Here is an 18,894-nt window from a genome sequence, read left to right on the forward strand (position 1 = left end):
CTTGATTCTACCCTTTGTGCCCAAGGGTGTCTGCTTATATGGTACTTGCTACACTTCTAAGATACTCACTACCCAGATAGAGTGTAGGTCTCACACGCCCTATTTCTGTGTGCCTAAGTTTCTCCCCCTTCCCACAAGGTGGTATTAGAAAAAAGCTAGTCTAAGTACCCCCTAGAGAACACATGTGCACAGAGGACTGCGAAGTGTTCCCCAAACAGACACTGCAACAGTAACCACTTTTATTGGGATGACTGCAGTTTAAAAAAAAATATGAAGAGACAAAGCAGAGACAGGCTCTGCTAATGGTTGCCTCGGGGTGGGGTGGCCGGATATTTCTGCCTTTGCTGTGCAGAGGAAGATCCAGCCCATGGTTCCACGCCACCCTTTCCTCGAGACCAGGACTGTCGGGTGGGGACTCAGTGCACCTTCTTGAACACTTGCTTGCAGACCACTCCCTGCGCTCTCATCTCCTGAAACAGAAGCAGACGGTGGTTGAGGACCAGACCGTTGAACTCTCGACAATTCCTTAGAAAGTTCACTGATAGAATGGAATCAGGAGGGGTCAGGCTGTGCGTGCAGACTCAGCTGGCTGGGACAGGCAGACAAGGTTCAGACTGACCAATGGAGCCTTCCACCAAGGAGCTTTAGAAGCCTTAGGCTACAGTGTTGCTAGCTCCAAAGACCCGGGCCCAGGGTATACGGCTCTACAGGTAGCTGCAGACCAAAGCCAGATCATGTGAGATTCAGTTATGTACCACAGCTGCCTGGGGTGGGGGGCACCTAGCAGGTGCTCAGAGATTAGAACCCAGGTCACCCAGACCAGGCTCTGTTTCTCTGCATGTGTTTCCCAGGCAGAACTGGGAACAGCCGCGATGGAGACCGCCTCCCCCGCCCCCAGGGGAGGGACAGGGCGAGCTGAACCCACCACCAGAGCTCAGGGAAGCTCCACAGAGCTACACTGTCATCACATCTCAGAGAAACCTAGAGAATCCTCCTGGCCCTGGGGCCTGCCACATTTGGCACAGCATGCACAGACACCACGTGGCAGATGAGCCGGACAGCAGAACCAAGGTCCAGCCATGGTACCTTGTCCGTTTTCCACGTGGACCTCGGCGGTGTTAGGAACAGTGGGTCCCTGACTAGGACCATCAGGTCCCTGACCAGGACCTACCAGGTGCAGCTCATCACCCTCGACCCACTGGGTCCAGCCGCGCCCCTCCTTCTCGCCCTTCTGCACGCACAGGAGCTTGTCGCCGTCCCAGCTCACCGTGGTCTGTCAAATAAGAACAGTGGTCACTTCTGAGCAAGCAGCTCCGAGCGGAGCTGGGGGAAGGGAGAATTCCCCCCAACCCTCAAAATCCAGGGTGAGCTCTGGCCAATTTTATTGTAGAACAATTTGGCTGGCCCTGTATTCTCATGCCTGCAAGTCTAGCTACTCAAGAAGCTAAGATCAGCCGGTGGCCGGTGCCTCACGCCTATAATCCTAGCTACTCAAGAAGCCGAGATCTGAGGATCGCCGTTCAAAGTCAGCCCAGGCAGGAAAGTCCATGAGACTTTTAAATCTCCAATGAACCACCAGAAAGCAAGAAGTGATAGAGCGCTTGCCTTGAGTGAAAGTGCTCAGGTACAGTGTCTAGACCCTGAGTTCAAGCCCACAACCACCACTACCACCACCACCACCACCACCACCACCACCACCACCAACAACAACAACAACAACAAAAAGAAGCCAAGATCTGAGGATCATAGTTCAGAGCCAGCCCAGGCAAGAAAATCTGTAAGATTCTTAGCTCTAATTAACCACCCAAAAGCTGGAAGTGGAGCTGTGGTTCAAGTGGTAGAGCACTAGCCTTGAGTGGGTGGCCATTCCTCGCTAGAGGATATCTTCCCCTCTTTCTCCTTCCTGCCACCCAGTGGGCACCAGCCTTTCTTCTAGGCTTGCTGACCACTACTGCCCTCTGCTGCTGGGATTTCTTCTGTAATGAGACTTCCAGAAAGAGACAGGTGGAAGAGGGAGGGGTCTCTGGCCCAGCTTTGCAGAAAAGGAATGTCTAACCTCTGCTCTTAGGGTTGTTTATAAAGACGGATTAGATTAGGAAGATGGTACCTTCTCCCTGGTCCAGAGGACTCTAGCACTATGACAATGAAGACCAGGCCTTTTAAGTCAGGGCACAACATGGCCAATGTCTTAATGAGACTCATGGGTAAAGACTACTGTTGATCTTACATCACAAATAGGGCAAGGTGCCTGTTCAGTGGGCAGCGCTGTGATGAGAAGGAGGACCAGGCAATGAGTCCTCCACTGCTAGTTCTCCCTCTTTCCCACATAGTTTCCAGTGCCCATGCTGGTTTCTTTTGCGTTTATCCAGGAATCTATTCTGTATGCTCTCAACTCCTATCAGAGGCACAGGAGACAATCACTTGTCCTTAGGTATGATACACCCATTTCTGTCTCTTGCTGAAATGTCAATCAATGAGCATGTCTACACCCTATTGGAAAATAGGAAAAAAGAAAAAAACCTCAATGAAGAAAATCATAAAATGAGTTCGTGCAATCCTGTTTTCTCAGTGGTAATCACTCCCACATTTTGGTGTATTTCTGACCAGTCTTCTATAATTTTTTTTCTCTTTAGTATCAACATACATTTCAGCTTTAGGAAATTAGGATGGTTTTGTACACTCATTTCTTCATTTGTTAAAAGCCATTTCCCACTTCCACAAAGATTCTCCATAAGCATTATTTTAATTGCTATATAATACTTAGAAAATGGCTACATCATTTCAGAGCTCAGTATACAATGATAGGAATGAGGGACTCTTGTCCAAAAATAATTAAGATTTTTAAGACAGCAGCAGAGCAGCAGCAGGGCATTAAACAAAATGACAAGCTTTTATGATCACCAGGCCCATAAGGACTATGTGGTCACAGGTCCATGAAGCTGGCCCTGGAAGTATATCATGCATGTACACACACAATTATCTAGCTGATTACCTATTCGAAGACATTTAGGTAATTTACATTTCTGTGCTGCTACTATTAATAAAGCTTCCTTGGATATGTAGTTTTGAACAAAATAATTTGAATACATGCCCACAGAAGGAATTGTTGGACCAAAGAGTAAGCATATGTTTATTTTCTTGTTCTGGTACTGGGGCTTGAACTCAGGGCTTTGGGCTCTCCTCTAGCTTGTTATCTTCTCTACCACTTGAGCCACATGTTCACATCTGGCTTTTTGCTGGTTAATTGGTGATAAGAGTCTAATCAACTTTCCTGCCTGGGCTAGCTTTGAACTTCAGATCTCACCTTCCTGAGTAGCTAACATTATAGGCGTGAGCCACCGGTGTCTGGCTTGAATGTGCCTATTTTTAAGACTTCAGATAAGAATTGCTAAGAAGATCTCCCGCAGATTCACATCTGTTTACGCTGCAGTTCTGCTGGCAGAGAGCCATCATGAAATGGTTTTCATTATTGGGAAAACAAACTTTGCTCATGCCACCCTTTCTAGATTATTTGTCACCTTTTCTTTTTGGCAGTACTTGAGTTTGAACTCAGGGAAAGCATTCTTCCACTTAAGCCACACCTTCAGGCCTTTTTTTTTTTTTTTTTTGCATTTTTAAAAAAGACATTGACTTTTTTGTGTGCCAAGCCACGCTGGACCATCATCCTCCTGTTTATCCTTCCTGAAAGGATGACAGGCATGTGACACTGTGCCCGACATTTTATTGGCTGAGATGCGGGGGGGCGGGGGGATTGTGAGGGGGTATCTCAAAACTTTTTGCCTGGGCTGACCTTGAACCTCAATCCTCCCAAATCTCCACTTCCCATACAGCTTGGAGGACAGGTGTGAGCTATTGACACCCAGCTAACTAGTCTTGGTTTAAGCAGATGCTCTACCTAACACTACCTCATGAGTAGTTGTAGTTCTCGGGCTTAGTGGTTCAGTTTCCCACTTTATTATCTAATGTTCATGTTTAGCTGGACCTTCCTCTCCTTCTTTCATTCCTTCCTTCTTCCTTTTCTCTTTTTTTTTTTTTTTTGGTGCCTGGGGCTCAAACTCAGGGCCTGGATGCAATCCCTAAGCTTTCTGTGTTCAAATCTAACGCTCTACCATGAGACATAGCTCCATTCTGATTTTTTGGTCATTAATTGGAGACAAGAGTCTCACAGACAGACTTTCCTACCTGGGATGGCTTTGAATTGTGATCCTCAGATCTCAGCCTCCTGAATAGCTAGGATTACAGCTGTGAGACACAGGTGCCTGACTAGGTTTTTCTTTTTAAGTTTCGTAACTTGTAGAAATAAATCAGCCATTTCCTAGAGGGTTGGACTGAGCCTAAATGGGTTGAGGATGTAGTTCAGTGCATGTATAAGGTTCTCAGTTCAATGGCCAGCATTAAAATAGAACACAACAGACAAACAACAAAGATTTACCTTAAGGAAAGGAAACAAGAAAGAATAGAAGCCAGCCAAGTTAGGGAGATTCATATCTTCAATTAGCCACCAGAAAACCAGAAGTATGCTGTGGCTCCAAGTGGTAGAGTGCTAGTCTTGAGCACAAGAGCTTAGGGGCAGCACCCAGACCCTAGGTTTAGGCCCCATGACCAGAAAAAAGAAATAAGGAAAGAAAGAAAAGAAGAAAGGAAGGAAGGAAGGGAGGGAGGGAGGGAAAGAGGGAGGGAGGGAGGGAGGAAAAGAAAGAAGAGAGGAAAAGAAGAGAGGAAGAAAGAGAAAAGGGGGGGTAGAGAAGGCATCCACTCATCAACAAAAGACAGTAAAAATGTTGGAAGGGGATGAGGAGAGAAAGCAATTTGCTTTCTTGTAACTCAAAATATAAGTTATTATTACAACAGCTTTTCGAGGCTCTACGAACTTATTCTGTTGACCTTCTTCAGAAAAGGGTCTTTAAGAGGACATTCCATTTCCTACAGTGATCCACAGCATCCTGTCCTCATGGGGGACTTTCACACAGGCGGATGTCTCTGTCACTTGAAGTGACAGGGAGTGACAGACACCAGTGGGGTGGAGTCGATAAGTACTGCCCCCCTGCCCACCTCCCTTGTCCTGAGCTCCAAGACCCCACCTTAGAAATGAAGCCCTGATGAATGCAAACAGTGGAAGGGTCACCTTCAACCCAGCTCCCCTGCAAAAGTCCTCACCCCAGAGACCACTAGGGAACACAAATGGGAAGCTGCTTAGCAGCAGAGCTGGTGTAACTTAAAAAAAAAGTAACAAGAAGAACAAAGCAAACGTCTATCTCAGCGGCTGTGTCAGCAGCTGAGAGAGACCTTCCCACTGATGGGTGAAGACAAGTCCACACCCTGTGACAAGGCACTGACATGACAAAAGCCATTGTTTAGCTGCCCTGACAACTCAGAAACCCCTGTCGGGTCTGCTGCACAGGACCAGTGACACAGACAGCCTGGCTTCCACAGATACCCCTGTGACCCTGCACCCAGAGATGCCTCAGAGTTCCTTTGCTCAGTTCAGGTGACTAGTACTGGTGGCAACAAACGATTTCCACTAAGTGGAACCATCGTTTGGCAGTCCCCTGGCATCGGCATCGGAGGCTAATGGCAGGATATTTATTTAAAAACCCCAGAGAACAGGGGATGACACAGCACTGCCCTCCCTCCAATCTCCCCCCACATATGACTACTATCCAGCCCTGCCAGGCCCTCTGACTCTTGGTTATGGTTCAGGAGCCAGATTATATATAGAAGGCGAGACTCTGCCTGCCCATGGTGATTCTACCTGCAAAGGCCCGAATCAGGGACTCCCTCTGGAGTCTCTCTGCTCTTTTAGATTTGGGGATAGGATCTAAAAACCAGACAGTAAGCAGAGACTTTGTATGCGTACTGTCAGCTGCAGCAAGCAATTTACATTTTTCCTCCTGGAGTCTGATTTGACCCTGTGCTTCTCCCCGTGAGAGTTCTCCTATGTTCCTGGGAGAGTTTATTAATGTGGCCTTGGGGGTTTGTGTTAAATAAGCCATTTTGTAGGGAAGGCAAGAGAAGACACAAGGAGGCTAGGCATTATGCTAAGAGCTCTCACCATGTTTCACTCAATCTCCAAGCTCTGGGGCTGATACCAATTAGGCTTTTCTAAAAAGTTTCCAGCCTGTCACCTAGGGACCAGGAGCTGAGCTGTACTGGTTACCCAGTTCGGATTGAGAAATCCTGTGTGGCCAGCCTGAGGGAGGAGATAGATGGTGTCTCTCTCCTTCTGGTCTGTCCCTGTACAGCTGGCAATTGCTTAAAAGCAGCACATTAGGGGAGGAAAAGCCAACACCAGGTAAAAGCAGATTAATAAATTTGTAAATTAATAAGGCCTTAGCATATGGACGAGTAATAAGTTGTTAAAAGCAACAAACAGAACCCCAATTGGGCCTTTGTGTGCAGAAAAGGACACAATTCCACACTGGGCACCAGTGGCTCACGCCTGTAGCTACTCAGGAGGCCAAGATCTGAGGATCATGGTTCAGAGCCAGCCTAAGCAGGGAATGTCTGTGAGACTCTTATGTCCAGTTAACCACAAAAAAGCTGGGAGTGGAGCTGTGGCTCAAGTGATAGAGCATCAGCCTTGAGAAAAAAAGCTAAGGGACAGCCTTCAGGCCTTGAGTTCAGTCCCAGTATAGGCACCAAAAACCAAAACAATACAAAACAAAGAAAACAACAACAATAATATACAATTCCACCACAAAGTTAACAGCAAATGACAACATGGCCTCTTAAGATAAACAAAATGGAAAGAGGCAATCAGAATCTCTAGAGACTCCTTGGGGTCTGTGATCTTTTTTTTTACTCATTACACAATATGAGTTGCCACCTCAGAAAACATGGCATGTGGTACCTAACAAACCCCCAAACCTAACAAGCCAGATGCCCTCATTATTTTTTTTAAGCTACTTTGTATGAATTTTATTTGGCTGCTTTAATTCTTCTTTTCTTAATCCTCAGAAGCAAGCTGCCAACACCAATTTCAGAGGTCAGAGAACTTTAGCTGCAACATAAAAGAGATCCTGTGTTGCTCGCTTGGAAACGACCCAGCTGAATGCCGGAGTGGAGCCCGGGTAAAAACAGCTCTCCGAAAATCCTACATCCGATGGCATTCTAGTTCTGCAGGCCCTGGGGTTCATTTCACCACTCGCATTGCATTTGTTAATAGAAGAACCCAAAGATTTCTTTAATGGGTCAAGATAGGATCAGAGAACTGGCAAGAGTTTAAGACAAAGTGTTAACAGGGGCTTGGCAGATTTCATGCATTAGCATATATAATTAAATGGCTCTCTGGCTGTCTGGTTGGATAGACGGATGTCTATTAAGGAACGCAGGGAGGGAAGAGGAGGAAACATAGTTTTAAAAGGATTCTGGAGATTTTTAAGTGCTGATATGAAAAGATGCCTAGGAATGTTATTGAGTTAAAAAAAATACATGCAGAAATAGTGGTCCCTTTCTCTTTCCTTCTCCCCCCTCCCCCTTTTTATTTCTATTTTGGATAGAGATATTGAGAAGTTAAGTCAACAGATAGCTTATGCACTGATGAGGACTTCAGATAGACCCGCAGCAGCACCAGTAATATCTAGAACATGGGAATGGACCTGTTGGGGGAAGGGTTCCTTCCCTTTTTTCAGTCTGCACTCTTGTGCTGTTTGAACTGTTTTCCTTTTATAAAAAAAAAAACAAAGAAAGCAACAGTAGGGCCGGGAGCTGGAAGTGGAAGGCAGGGCCTGCAGAGGGGTCATCCTGAGTTCAAAGCTGGATATGAAGGCAAGGCCACAGCCCTGAGAGGAGGTGCCAGGCCTAAGCGAACAAAGCAGCCTCCTCCAGGGAGAGACCCTGACCTGGGTGTCCACCCTGGGATGACAAATGGCCCTTCTGTCCCCATCACACAGAGCCAGGCTCACCGCTGTAATTCCTGGCTGGAGCTCAATCTCCTTCCACAAAGAGCACTCACTCTGCAGGGAACTGGGGACAGAAAACAAAAACAAAAAACAAAAAACCCTGAATAATTCGCAGGGAGCTACTACTAGAGGTTGAAGAGCCTTCCCTGGTCAAAGCCCCACCTGACATAGCCCGATGTTTCCCTGGGCCTGAGACTACTCGGTAGTGGATAAAAGATAGAGAAGAGCTTAGGACCCATTGGGCCCAGCATGGTCTTTCCACATGTCCATCAAAACCATGAGCCCTCATATGTGTGGGGCTGGTACGATCTGGATAGACCAGCCTGGACAGGCAAGCTGAGGGACTCAGGGCCACACAGGCTGGAGTCTGTACCCATTGCTGGGGACAGGCCACCTAAACATCTAAGGAGTTTCTGTAACTCCCATGGGGTCAGATGAGGGACTAAACCAACAGGAGAGCTATGGTCCTCTGCATCTTATTTCCCATAGATGAACTAGTAGAGATTAATGCCTCCGCTAAGTATCTTTGGCTCACACCTGTAACCCTAGCTACTCAGGAGGCTGAAATTCAAGGATTGAGGTCAGAAAAGCAGCCCGGGCAGGAAAGTCTGTGAGACTCAACTCCAGTTAACAAAGAAAAAAAACACAGGCCGACGTGGAGGTGTGGCTCAAGTGGTAGAGCACCAGCATTGAGTGAAAAAGCCAAGTGAGAACAAGAGCTCTTGAGTTCAAGCCCCAGTACTGAAATGAAAGAGAGGCACTTCATTCCCACAAAGCAGCATCTTTTCACGTGTAAGCTGCCAACAGAACCAGTCCCTCACAGAAGTTTTGGTGAAGAGCCCTAGGCCACAGCTGGGGCTGTGTACCTCTAAGATTCCCTGGCCAGCTGTTGCTGCTCCATCCTGGCTCCTGGACCTCAGGTTACCAAGTGTGAGCAATCTGCCCTTCTAGAGGGAGCCAGGGTGATGCCAGAACCCACAAGAGCAGGACAGATGGGCGCTGAGTGTTCCTATCTCTTTTGACTTACTTTTATAAGTACTGTCCAAACTATGATATTTTCCCCCTATGAAATCTTAGAAGATTTTGGCCATCACTGGCAATGGATGGTAAGATTTTCTTCTTCTTCTTCAAACAATGTGCAGGCCAAATACAATACATCTATAGGCTGGATTCCACCCGCTGGCTCTGGCTCTAGAATGCAGATAACAGTTCTCAGGGAAAGGAGGCAGGGTGAGAGATCTCAGAGCCAGCCACCTCTGGTCTCTTTGTGGAGGAATGCAGGCCTGAACACACTTCAGCAAGGCATCCCTCACACCCCCTGGCAGGACCTCATGAGTCTCCCCTTTCCTTCTGTCACGTCTAAAACTCCAGCTACGCATATTCTTTGCAGATTGAACCTCTCTCACCTCTGAACCCCACTTTCAGTCCTGCCCCTTCTGATCTCTGGGCCTCAGGGTGCATGCTTGGCTGGAACATGCTATCCCTCTAATTTGTCCTAATCTTCACTTGCCCTTTAAGGCTCTAATTGGCTGTCATCTCTTTGGGACCACCGCTGCTCACTCCCCGCAGCTCTGATACTCCCACCATGCACTAGGCTACCAGGACCCAAAGATGTAACTCTTTGTCTTCTCCTATCGCCTGTGTTTACAGGGTTGAGCCTAGGGCCCTGGTACTGGCCATGTTTGAAATAACATTGACCAGACACTGTTTTCCAGGCTTTGGCCTCCTCATCTCCTTCTAGTTTGCTTCCAGTTATTTCCTGTCTCTGTTCCAAGCCTCAGCTCAGAGAATTGCTTGCTATGAAAACCATCCCTGATCTTCCAGATCAAAGAGGAGGGAGGGGTGCTTATATTGTGACTGGCTGCTTTAGTTCCCTCCCTTTTCCCAGGCTACACTGAACTCTCATTGACTCAGGACAGCAAAGAGAGGGCAAGCACCACGAAACCCTCGCAGGACCTCCTAGAATAGAAATAACCAAAACACCAATGAAGGATCCGAGGCGAATTGGGGACTCCTGCACTGAGATGCGAACATATTCCTGGCTGGTGGGTTCTGAGGACGTGGGGCAGAAGGCAAGGTAGTGAAGTCATTTGCCCAGCATACCTCCAGAAACTCAGTCTAGCCCCTTGCCTCTCTTCTGAGCATTGTCTCATGACTGTTGTGTGTCAGTATCTCAGCCCCAGTTACTGTGCATTCTGAACTTTAGGGGTTGCGACATGCTCTGTTTTTCCTGTGCCTGGAGAGGTGGCCAGCGTGTGACAGAAGCCGTCCACATGATGGCTCAGCCATCCTCCCTCGGCCACTCAGGGAACCTCCCTGAGGCCACACAGTAAGGAATGCTGTCTATAAGTAGGGTTGAAAAGGGCATGGAATAGAATAAGGGGTAATAACATACACCTTGAACAACACTGCCCGCCTCCCAGCAAGCACACGATGAATATTGATGAGATTCATTGTTAGGGGATCCATTGGTGCCTTGCTTGTTAATGGATGATGAAGGGGAAGCATGAAGGTAATAAACCAGCCAAGAACAAGCTGGTGATCCCCAAATAAAGGTATGTTCTGGAAGTACCCTCAAGAGGGAGCTGGGAAACAAGAGACTGCCCTTATGGGCAGAGTTCCATGCACGCAGTGGATGGGCAAGGTCTTGCCCATCCTGAAGGTCTTGCCTTCCTGAAGGTTTCCCCCCCAGACTGCATCTCCCCATTAAGAGGCCTTGGGATGTTAAGGCACCATACAATACAATGTTTCCCTACAGCAATCACACCTGAAGCCCCTCCAAGGCTGACTACTGTCTCACCATCATCCCACAGGGCAGACTCAGAGGCCAGGGTTTCTGTAAAGGTTACTAGCAGGGGTGCAGGGTGGTAGGTGATGGGTTTCAACATGAGACGGGTTCAGATTCTCGTGAGTCTCTTGGTCTCTTTGAGCCTCAGCTGCTGTACAACATAGTGTTAACGATCCTCCCCTCGCTGGTGGTGGTAGAAGGGACAGATACCATGCAAAGCAGCCACAGGCCCTCCACAAGCACCCCTAGCTAAGGGGGGAAGTGAGGGATGAGTGAGGCCAACCCTGAGGACAAGTATAAATCAGTTCTGGACCCAAGACTAGGAAAGAGAGTCTGGGGCATCCTGACCTCCCAGAAACCCTGGAATGTTCATGGAGACCTCGGCTTGGCCTTCCGGAGTCTGCTGTGGTAGTGCTAATTGGGGTCTTGGGGTCACCAGCTTCCCATCCTTGGAAGAGGAGGAGCTCAGGGCTTTTGCCCTTCCCTGTTGCTACTTTCTCTTGCCTGGTTGCAGAAAGGGGGCAGGGGGGGGGAGGAGACTGACCCAATGGGTAATCAAAAACCAAGTTGGGGGGGCAGGACAGGCAAGCCAGAGGGCTTACAGATAAGATCCAGGTGACCCCTGCCCCCTAGAGTGGCCTTGTAGGAAGTCACACTGGAATTTGACGCTCAGAGTGTCCCCTGAATTTCCTTTCTTCCTGCGCCCATCTTAGGAGAACAGAGCTGGCTGCCTGGTCTGGAACTGCAGCCCACCTGGCCCTCCCTTTATGTCTCAGAGAATTTGCTCATCTGTAAAATGGGCGAACTCTCACCTCCTTCAAAGGCTATGCAGTTCTGCTGAAGTCACAGTCTACAGCACTTGGCAGGATGCCTGGACAGGGAAACCTTCGCCGCCTCCCCAACTGTACCATCCGGTTTGGAGGTGGCGGGGGAGGGGGGGAGGAGGCCTGGATGAGGGGGGTGCAGCCTCCCCTGGGGCCTGGGAGTGGGCAGATTGGCAGTCCCTCTGAACACAGGGGCCCTTGTTCTCCTCTGGGATGAAGAGGCCCGGCCCCCACTGGGCAGGAGACAGTCAGGAATCCTTCAGGAGTTCTCACCATGCACTTGCGGTCATCTATGCCGGTCAGGTCCTCCTCGAACTCCTTGCCCACCTCGAAGTCCATGATGTAGTTCCTGAAGGTACTCAGTGTGCGGATGATCATGTGGTCGCCTTCCTGCACGATCTCTTTGTCCGGCTTCAGCAAGTTAGCGATTTTGCGCAAGGCCACATTGACATCTTCAAGGGGTTGTGATAGTGGTGGTGGTGGCAGTAGTGTTAAGTGGGGGGAACAGAGGGGCAGAAAGTTGTCAGGAAAACTCAGAACACCCTCCCCCGCTCCCAACAAGACTGGGGAACCCTCACTTGCTGTGGACTGCCTGCATTGTAGCCTGTTCTGTGCCAAGTCCTCCTCCTCTCCCCAGCCCCCCCCCCCCCCATCCTTCTCCTTCCCCCCTCCCAGCCCCCCCCCCCCGACACACACACGTTGGCAACCAAGTTTTTGGCCCTTAGAAACAAAAATTTAGCAATCCAAGTAAGTCCCAGCTTTGCAAATGAAATTACTCATCAGCCCTGACAATCCCGGATCCTCCAAGTTGCAGCCTGTGGCAGGCAGTGCTCCTTCTGGAAGGGGGAGGGAGGTGGCTGTGGGTAGGGAGGGGTAGGGATGGGGGCGCAGGGGTGGGGAGGGGTACTGGGTTCCAGGGGGGAGAGCCAGCCTCACCAAGGGCACGCAGGTACTCTTCGAAATTCTCGTTGCTGAGCATCTTCCAGTATCCAGTGAAGTCCACAGGCATTTCGGGGAGTGACGGGGTGAATGCCGTGGGACACAGATGGGGGGGAGCTACTCAGGGCTCTGCTAGGGCAGCAGCTGCTGGTGTGATCCTGGCCGGTGGTCGCCCCGGAAATGAGGGGGGTGAGGTGTGGGGGGGGGACTCGTTGAAGGAGGCGGGGACAGCTGGGTTCCAAGCATGCACAAAGCACGGCAGGAGGATCCATTGTAGCCTTCGCTCCTCCCCCCTGGACGAGGGCGGGGTGCCAGGGAGTTGGAGGGCCAGGTCTGTCCTCTAGCTGGAGGCCACCTTCGGTTCGGTTCGGAGAGGGGGGCCCTTCTGTCGCTTCTCCTCCCCTGTAAAAAGGAAAAGAGATGGTAGGAGGGTAAGGTTGTATTATTCTCCCCAACTTCTCAGTTCTGGGGAGAGGAGGGCGGTGGGGGTGGAGGGGGCGGGGAGAGGATTCCTTCAAATGCTTACTGTGAACTTTCAACCCTAGGCAGCTACTGGAGGGCTGTGCAGTGTAGGAGGAGACTGTGGGAGGGGAAGAGTTGAGGTGTGTGTGTGGGGGGGGGGAGAGAACCCTTCTCTACTGTCCCTCCAGAAACAGGAAAGCAAAAGTTGATGTTATTTGAAGTGCCTCTGGTGGGGGAGGGGGAAGCTCTGGTGTGGGCTCAGGTTAGAGACCCCAGCTTTATGCAAATGAAAGCAATCACCTCTCTGGGCTCTCATCTCCACAGGGTTCAGTGCTTAGCCTTCTCTTAATGTATTCCCCGCTGCTTCCAAGGTTGTACAATGGAAGGCCAGTGGTTGTGCAGAGGGGTCCCATTGTTTATCCTGTAGGGTTCCTGCTAACTGACATTTAGGTGGTTTCTGATTCTACCGTACCGCTTGGAGGATCACCAATCACATGTCACCTGCCACCCCAGCAAGCGTGTCACAGCGCTTGAAAACTGCTGTCTTTGCCACCGAGGAGATGACATAATCACAGTGGTTGACTTTTCGACCCTCTTTTAAATTGCTTGGCGCACATATCATACAGCATAGGTGACAGTAGTGACATTTTCTCCACCCCCACCCCCCCAGCTGCATGACCCTCTTTCCCCTAGGGAGGAAGCGTCTTCCCTTGGGGAGTGGTTTAGTATCCTTTGTAAGATGTTTACAATGCGTCTTTAGATCCCAGAGCACCCCACAAAGATGCCTTCAGACATAGTGTGGCCAAGCTGGGAGGTGGGAGCAAGACCACCCTGGTCTGAGTGTTATGGCCATACCTCCATTCCCTGCCTCCCCCCCCCCCCCCAGCCCTTTCTACCTGTCCTTTCTCCAGTTCTGGGCTGCTCAACTGTGGGAACTGGCTGACATCACGTTGCTACTTCTCAGACATGCAGTGTGGTTCCCTGTGTTCAAACATGTCTCTGGAGCTACATAGGACAATGGCCGGCACCAGTCTTCCCCTGTCCATCATCCCAAATGTGTGTGAGCTTAATGTCTAACCTGGCCGTTTCCTTGTGTTCACCATGGTGGGAAAAGAGAGGCCACGGCGTCCTCATATTGAGGACCTACTTCTTTGACTGCCCAATTCATGAATATTCACAAATGTAAATGAGGTACAACACTGACAGGTCCCAGAATCTTAAACCCATTGGGGGAGGTGGCTTGAGCATTTATGATGTATTTCCTGAGTAGAAAATGGTTGTGAAGAGTGAACCAGCGGCCTTCTATCTTACCTCTCATACAATTACATGGCAAGCATTTCTATGGATTATGACACACTATATGAAAAAAATCTTCCTCTCTCCTCCTCCCTCCCCTTCCTTCCTCTTGCATTCACTGGATGTGGCCATGTCATTCTGACATCATTGCTTCCTTCTTCTCAGCTCCTTCTCTGATTCTTTCACAATCACATTGTGTGATTACATTGTGACCATCCAAGATAATCCAGGATAATCCCCCCAATCTACTGATCTTTAATTTTATCACACTGGCAAAGCCCCTTTTTCTCTGTGTTAGCTAGCTTTCCATTAGTATAGCAAAATACCTGGATGGCTATTACATCTCACGCTTGTAATCCCAGCTACTCCAGGAGATGTAATTAGGAAGCTCAAGGTCAGAGGCCAGCAGGCATAAAACATGAGATCCTACCTGAAAACCTGAAAAAGAGGGTGAGAGGGAGAGAGAGAGAGAGAGAGAACTAAATTCTGAAAGAATGGGAGTGTGGCTCAAGTGGGAAAAGATTGTATAGAAAGCATTAGCCAGCCCTGGGTTCAATCCCTCCGGGTTATTTTGGCTCCCAGTTTTGGTGATTCCAGTCCAAAGATCCGGTAGACCCCTGGCTTTGAACCTCTGGCAAGCAAGCCTAATGGTAAAGGTGAAGAGCCAGAAGTCCTAATGAGCCAGAACGATTGATTAATCAGATGAACGAATCGGAATGACAGAGTGGAGATCAGGTTGAGGTTTTACCATCCCTTTCAAGGGCATACTCAGTGACCTATGAACCTCCCTCAGTACTCTGATTCCCAATAGTTTCACTCTAAACACAACACTAGGAAAACAAGCCATTAGCACACTGTCTCTTATGAGACCTTAATTCAACCACAGCAATAACATACTTGCAGGTCTCCCGGTTAGCACACAGACACCTCTGGGAGGGCTTGTTAATCAACTTGCCCATCAAGGACCAAGAAAAGTATCATTCAGGTAGTGAAAAAGAAGCTGGGATTACAGACATGAGCCATCATATCTTGGCAACACAGGTCTTTTATAGTTTATCTCTCCATTATTCAATAGAAATATACTATATTATCTAACTGTCCCACTCCTGTCTTAAACAAATGATAATATCATATGCACACAATTTCTCACAGACAGACCTTCTGTATTTTAAGGAAGACCATAGTTTTATTTATTTCACCCTGCTCCTTCAGATTAAGTGGAGTGACACTCTAAGGCCAGCTGGGGTGACCGAAAAGGTAGGCAGCGTCCCTTGGAGAAGAGAGGAATTGGGGAAAGCAGGAGAGATGGGGTGGAAGGAGTCTGGAATCTTCGTTCATAGTTCAGGATTTTGCAGAAGTAATCGTTATGACTATATTTGGGGCTTTGTCCGATGGTAGAATCTTAGATAAGAAGAGACACTCTTCTATGTTCTCCAAGGAGAATGAAGTCTGGAGAGATCTTGTGACTTGCTCTAGGTCATGTGGGTAGAAACCAGGACTGGAGTCTGAATCTGTGTCTCGCCACCATCTGATCCCAAAGTGTTCAAGATCTTAACCCCATGTTTTGGTCTTCCAAGTGAAGGAAAAAAATCCACGGGGATCTCGGCCTGTTGGCTGTGATAAATAAACCTATAGCAAGGAATCCCAGAGAGGAAATAAGTCTCCCAAACCATCATTAATATGGAAGGAGAAGTTTAATCCCATGTGAAATAAAAACACAGGGCATATAATCGAAGCAGAAAAATCTATAAACTATTAAAGATTAATGTACCTTAGTGAGGCTCGGACCAGATTTAAAAAGAACAAATCTCACCAGAGCAGTGTTTTTGTGATCTGGGGGCAGACTGAGACAATGAAGAGATGAAAGGGAAGCCACTGGTCAAACACACATTGATTTTCAGGAAGCACGTGACTCAATCCTCTTAGGCCTTCCGGTATGTGATTACAGATCAGGGCTCATGCTGACCTCTGACCTGGAGAGATCACACTAGGACTAGCTCCCAGCCCCCAGCCCAGGTCCTGTCTTCTGAAAAAGTGGTAGAGCGAAAACCTGTTTTTTTTTATTTTTTAAGACACCCATAAAAAGAGAACACATAGGAGCTGGTTGACTTGGGAACAAAGATTCTTTTCCTGATGTGTGTGTTGGGGGAAGAGGGGCTGCATACACCTCAGGAAGGTCTTAAGTTCACAAGGTGGAGGCCAGCCCAGGCTACAAAGGCCCCAAGACTCTTGTTTTCAATCATCCTAACAGTAACATATAATAATGATACCCTTTTTGTTGCTGATCTTCCTTCCCACTCTACCCTGCTCATTACTTCTGGATTGATGGAGTACAGTGAAATGACCGGGGCTGGGGTTTTAGAAGCAATCTGATTTGGAATCCCAAGGCCACAATTCCCTGTTTGTGTGACTGGCTAAGTCACTTAAGTCTCTGAGCCACATGTCCCTCATATGGGCTGGTCATCGTTTTCCTCGTCGTTAGAGGCCCTCCACCATCTGGCTGCTGCAGCCATCCCTCCATGATTCCCTTCTTGAGCGCGGGGCTTTGACTTCTCTGCTCTCACAGCTAAGCCATCAGCAAGATCCCTGCCCCAGTTTCATCATGATCTTTCCCCTGAATTCCAGGAGCACTAACCTCTCCCTGTTCTCCAGTCATGCGGTGTGCACAGCCCGAGGTAGACAGAAGTCTCTCTCCCATGTGTATCCTGGTGCTTGTGTGTGCATCCAGGCATTGTCTGGGTAAAGTGGGAGCTCTCACCAGCACCTGCCAGCCCACCTGGCCCAGGTCCTGACTGCAGAGGATAGACAAAGGACTGTGGAGGAGGGACCAGCACCAGGGGCCACCGCCACAGCACCACCCTGTTCCCCTGCACTGTGTTCCGGCCATAGCAAGCAGTCCTGGCCCACCACCTCCAATAGCAGAAGCAAGATGAATGCTTGTGGGCACATAATCGGCCAGCCCTTTGTGGTTCTTTAGCACATAGCCCAGGAGTTGGAAGTACCTGTCTTTGCCTTCCTGCCTCACATCCTCCTCCCTTCCATACAGAAGCCCGGTCCAGCCTGCCAGCTATGGGCACAGGGATCAGGGCAGACAAATTCATCAAAGGCCAGTGAGGGCGTGGGGGAAGGGCACCTGCACACGGGTGTTAGGAGGGGAGAAGCAGAAGAGGGAGAAGATGTGGCCACCAGGACAAACTCTATTTTGAGGGAGAGGTGGGAAGGAGGGACGTATGTAGAAGGGGAGGGAAAGGAAGGTGAGAGGGACAGGTAGAGAGAAATTGGTAAGAAAGTATGTAGGCAGATAGATATGGAGGAGGTGGAGAGATGGAGAGGAGGAGTTATGAAGAGGGAGAGACGAGCCCAGTACTGGTGGCTCATGCCTGTAATCCTAGCTTTTCAGGAGGCTGAGATCTGAGGATCATGGTTCGAAGCCAGCTAGGGTAAAAAAGTCCATGAGACTCTTATCTCCAATGAGCCACCAGAAAAACCAGAAGTGGGGCTGTGGCTCAAAGTGGTAGAGCATTAGCTTTGAGCAAAAAATGCTCAAGGGACAGTACCCAGGACCCAGAGTTCAAGTTTCACAACTAACAAAAAAAACCAACCTTCCCCCCACCTTCAAAAAAAAAAAAAAAGCAGAGAAGGAAAAGGAGGGAGGAGGAGGAAGAAGAGGGAACAAGGAACTGGGAGGGGGCGGGGGGGGGTAAGGAGGAAAGGAAAAGACAAAAAAGAAGAGAGAACTTTCCAGTTTCTCCTGAAGCTTGTATAGGTCCTATCCTTGGTACCTTGCAATTGCTGACATTCTGGTTAAACCCCCTTCTTGAGGCTTTTTACTTTAAGGAGTTCCTCCTTGTCTAAGAGAAAAGTCACCTTTGCCCGAGGTTCCCAGCAAACATCAGTAAGGCTGGCCTACAAACTGCTGCAGTTGCTTGCCACTTCTCTCAGTGACTCATGGGTTCCTGGAATTCTTTATCATGCATTATCTATTGAAAGAAAGACATGGGCTTTGCTTTGACTTGTGTCAAAGATAATGCAGGTGATTCACCAAGAGAGAGCCAGGCATTTGAGTGGTTCTATGACAGGCTGCTTTTAAAAAGGAATTCAACTTAAAAAAAAAAAAAAACACCCAACACATTTAGTACCCACAATCTGGTAACACATCCATTAGACTAAAAAAAATGCACATACTATTTGACCCAGCAACTCAACTCTTGGGAATCTGTCCCACAAAACCATTGGCTTAGAACAGTTTATGCAAAAGGATACTTGGTGTAGCATTATTTGTAGCAATAAACAAACTAGGGGAGGAAAAAGAAAAATGTTGCAGATAAGAGCTGCCTATACCAGTCCTCTGAATATGGAATTCCATCTAGTCCTAAGTATAAAAAGGCATTATGTAGGTAAGCACGCTTCCCAGCAGTGTTTTACTCAAAGTTAAACTGGTTTGTTTATCTCAGGCTTCCAAACGCTGTTCAGATATTATCTCATGAAACATTTACGGGGCCATAAATGAGTCAGGTGCTATGTTGGGGCAAGAGCCAGTGGTTTTATTCATAGCAAGTAACAATGATCAGGAAGGAGAAGGGGGAGTTGGAGAAGGAGAAGGAGGGTGGGTGCATGGTAAGAGATATTGGAAAAAACCAAGGGTGGATGGATCAGAGAGAGAGAGAGAGAGAGAGAGAGAGAG

At 48.5% G+C, this 18,894-nt stretch overlaps 1 protein-coding gene across 1 annotated transcript; it reads right to left on the reverse strand.

The window, feature by feature from the left end:
* Positions 1-217: 217 nt before the first annotated feature.
* Positions 218-12,754, reverse strand: Rbp1 (retinol binding protein 1, cellular). Its single transcript, XM_013034689.1, has 4 exons — positions 12,450-12,754; positions 11,787-11,965; positions 1,172-1,273; positions 218-470 (listed from the first exon to the last, which is right to left on the reverse strand). Exons 1-4 carry the CDS (start codon positions 12,520-12,522, stop codon positions 417-419), a joined length of 408 nt encoding a protein of 135 aa, XP_012890143.1. The 5' UTR covers positions 12,523-12,754; the 3' UTR covers positions 218-416.
* Positions 12,755-18,894: the final 6,140 nt, after the last annotated feature.

This window comes from Dipodomys ordii, unplaced genomic scaffold (assembly GCF_000151885.1).
Source record: "Dipodomys ordii isolate 6190 unplaced genomic scaffold, Dord_2.0 Scaffold193, whole genome shotgun sequence".
NCBI classification, from domain to species: domain Eukaryota; kingdom Metazoa; phylum Chordata; class Mammalia; order Rodentia; family Heteromyidae; genus Dipodomys; species Dipodomys ordii.

Coding starts and splice junctions, on each gene's coding strand:
- Rbp1 (XM_013034689.1), bottom strand. CDS start 12,522: ATGCCTGTGGACTTCACTGGATACTGGAAGATGCTCAGCAACGAGAAT. Junction 11,966..12,449: donor AGAGTACCTGCGTGCCCTTG/GTGAGGCTGGCT, acceptor AACCCCTTGAAG/ATGTCAATGTGGCCTTGCGC. Junction 471..1,171: donor AGGGTGATGAGCTGCACCTG/GTAGGTCCTGGT, acceptor CTTCTGTTTCAG/GAGATGAGAGCGCAGGGAGT.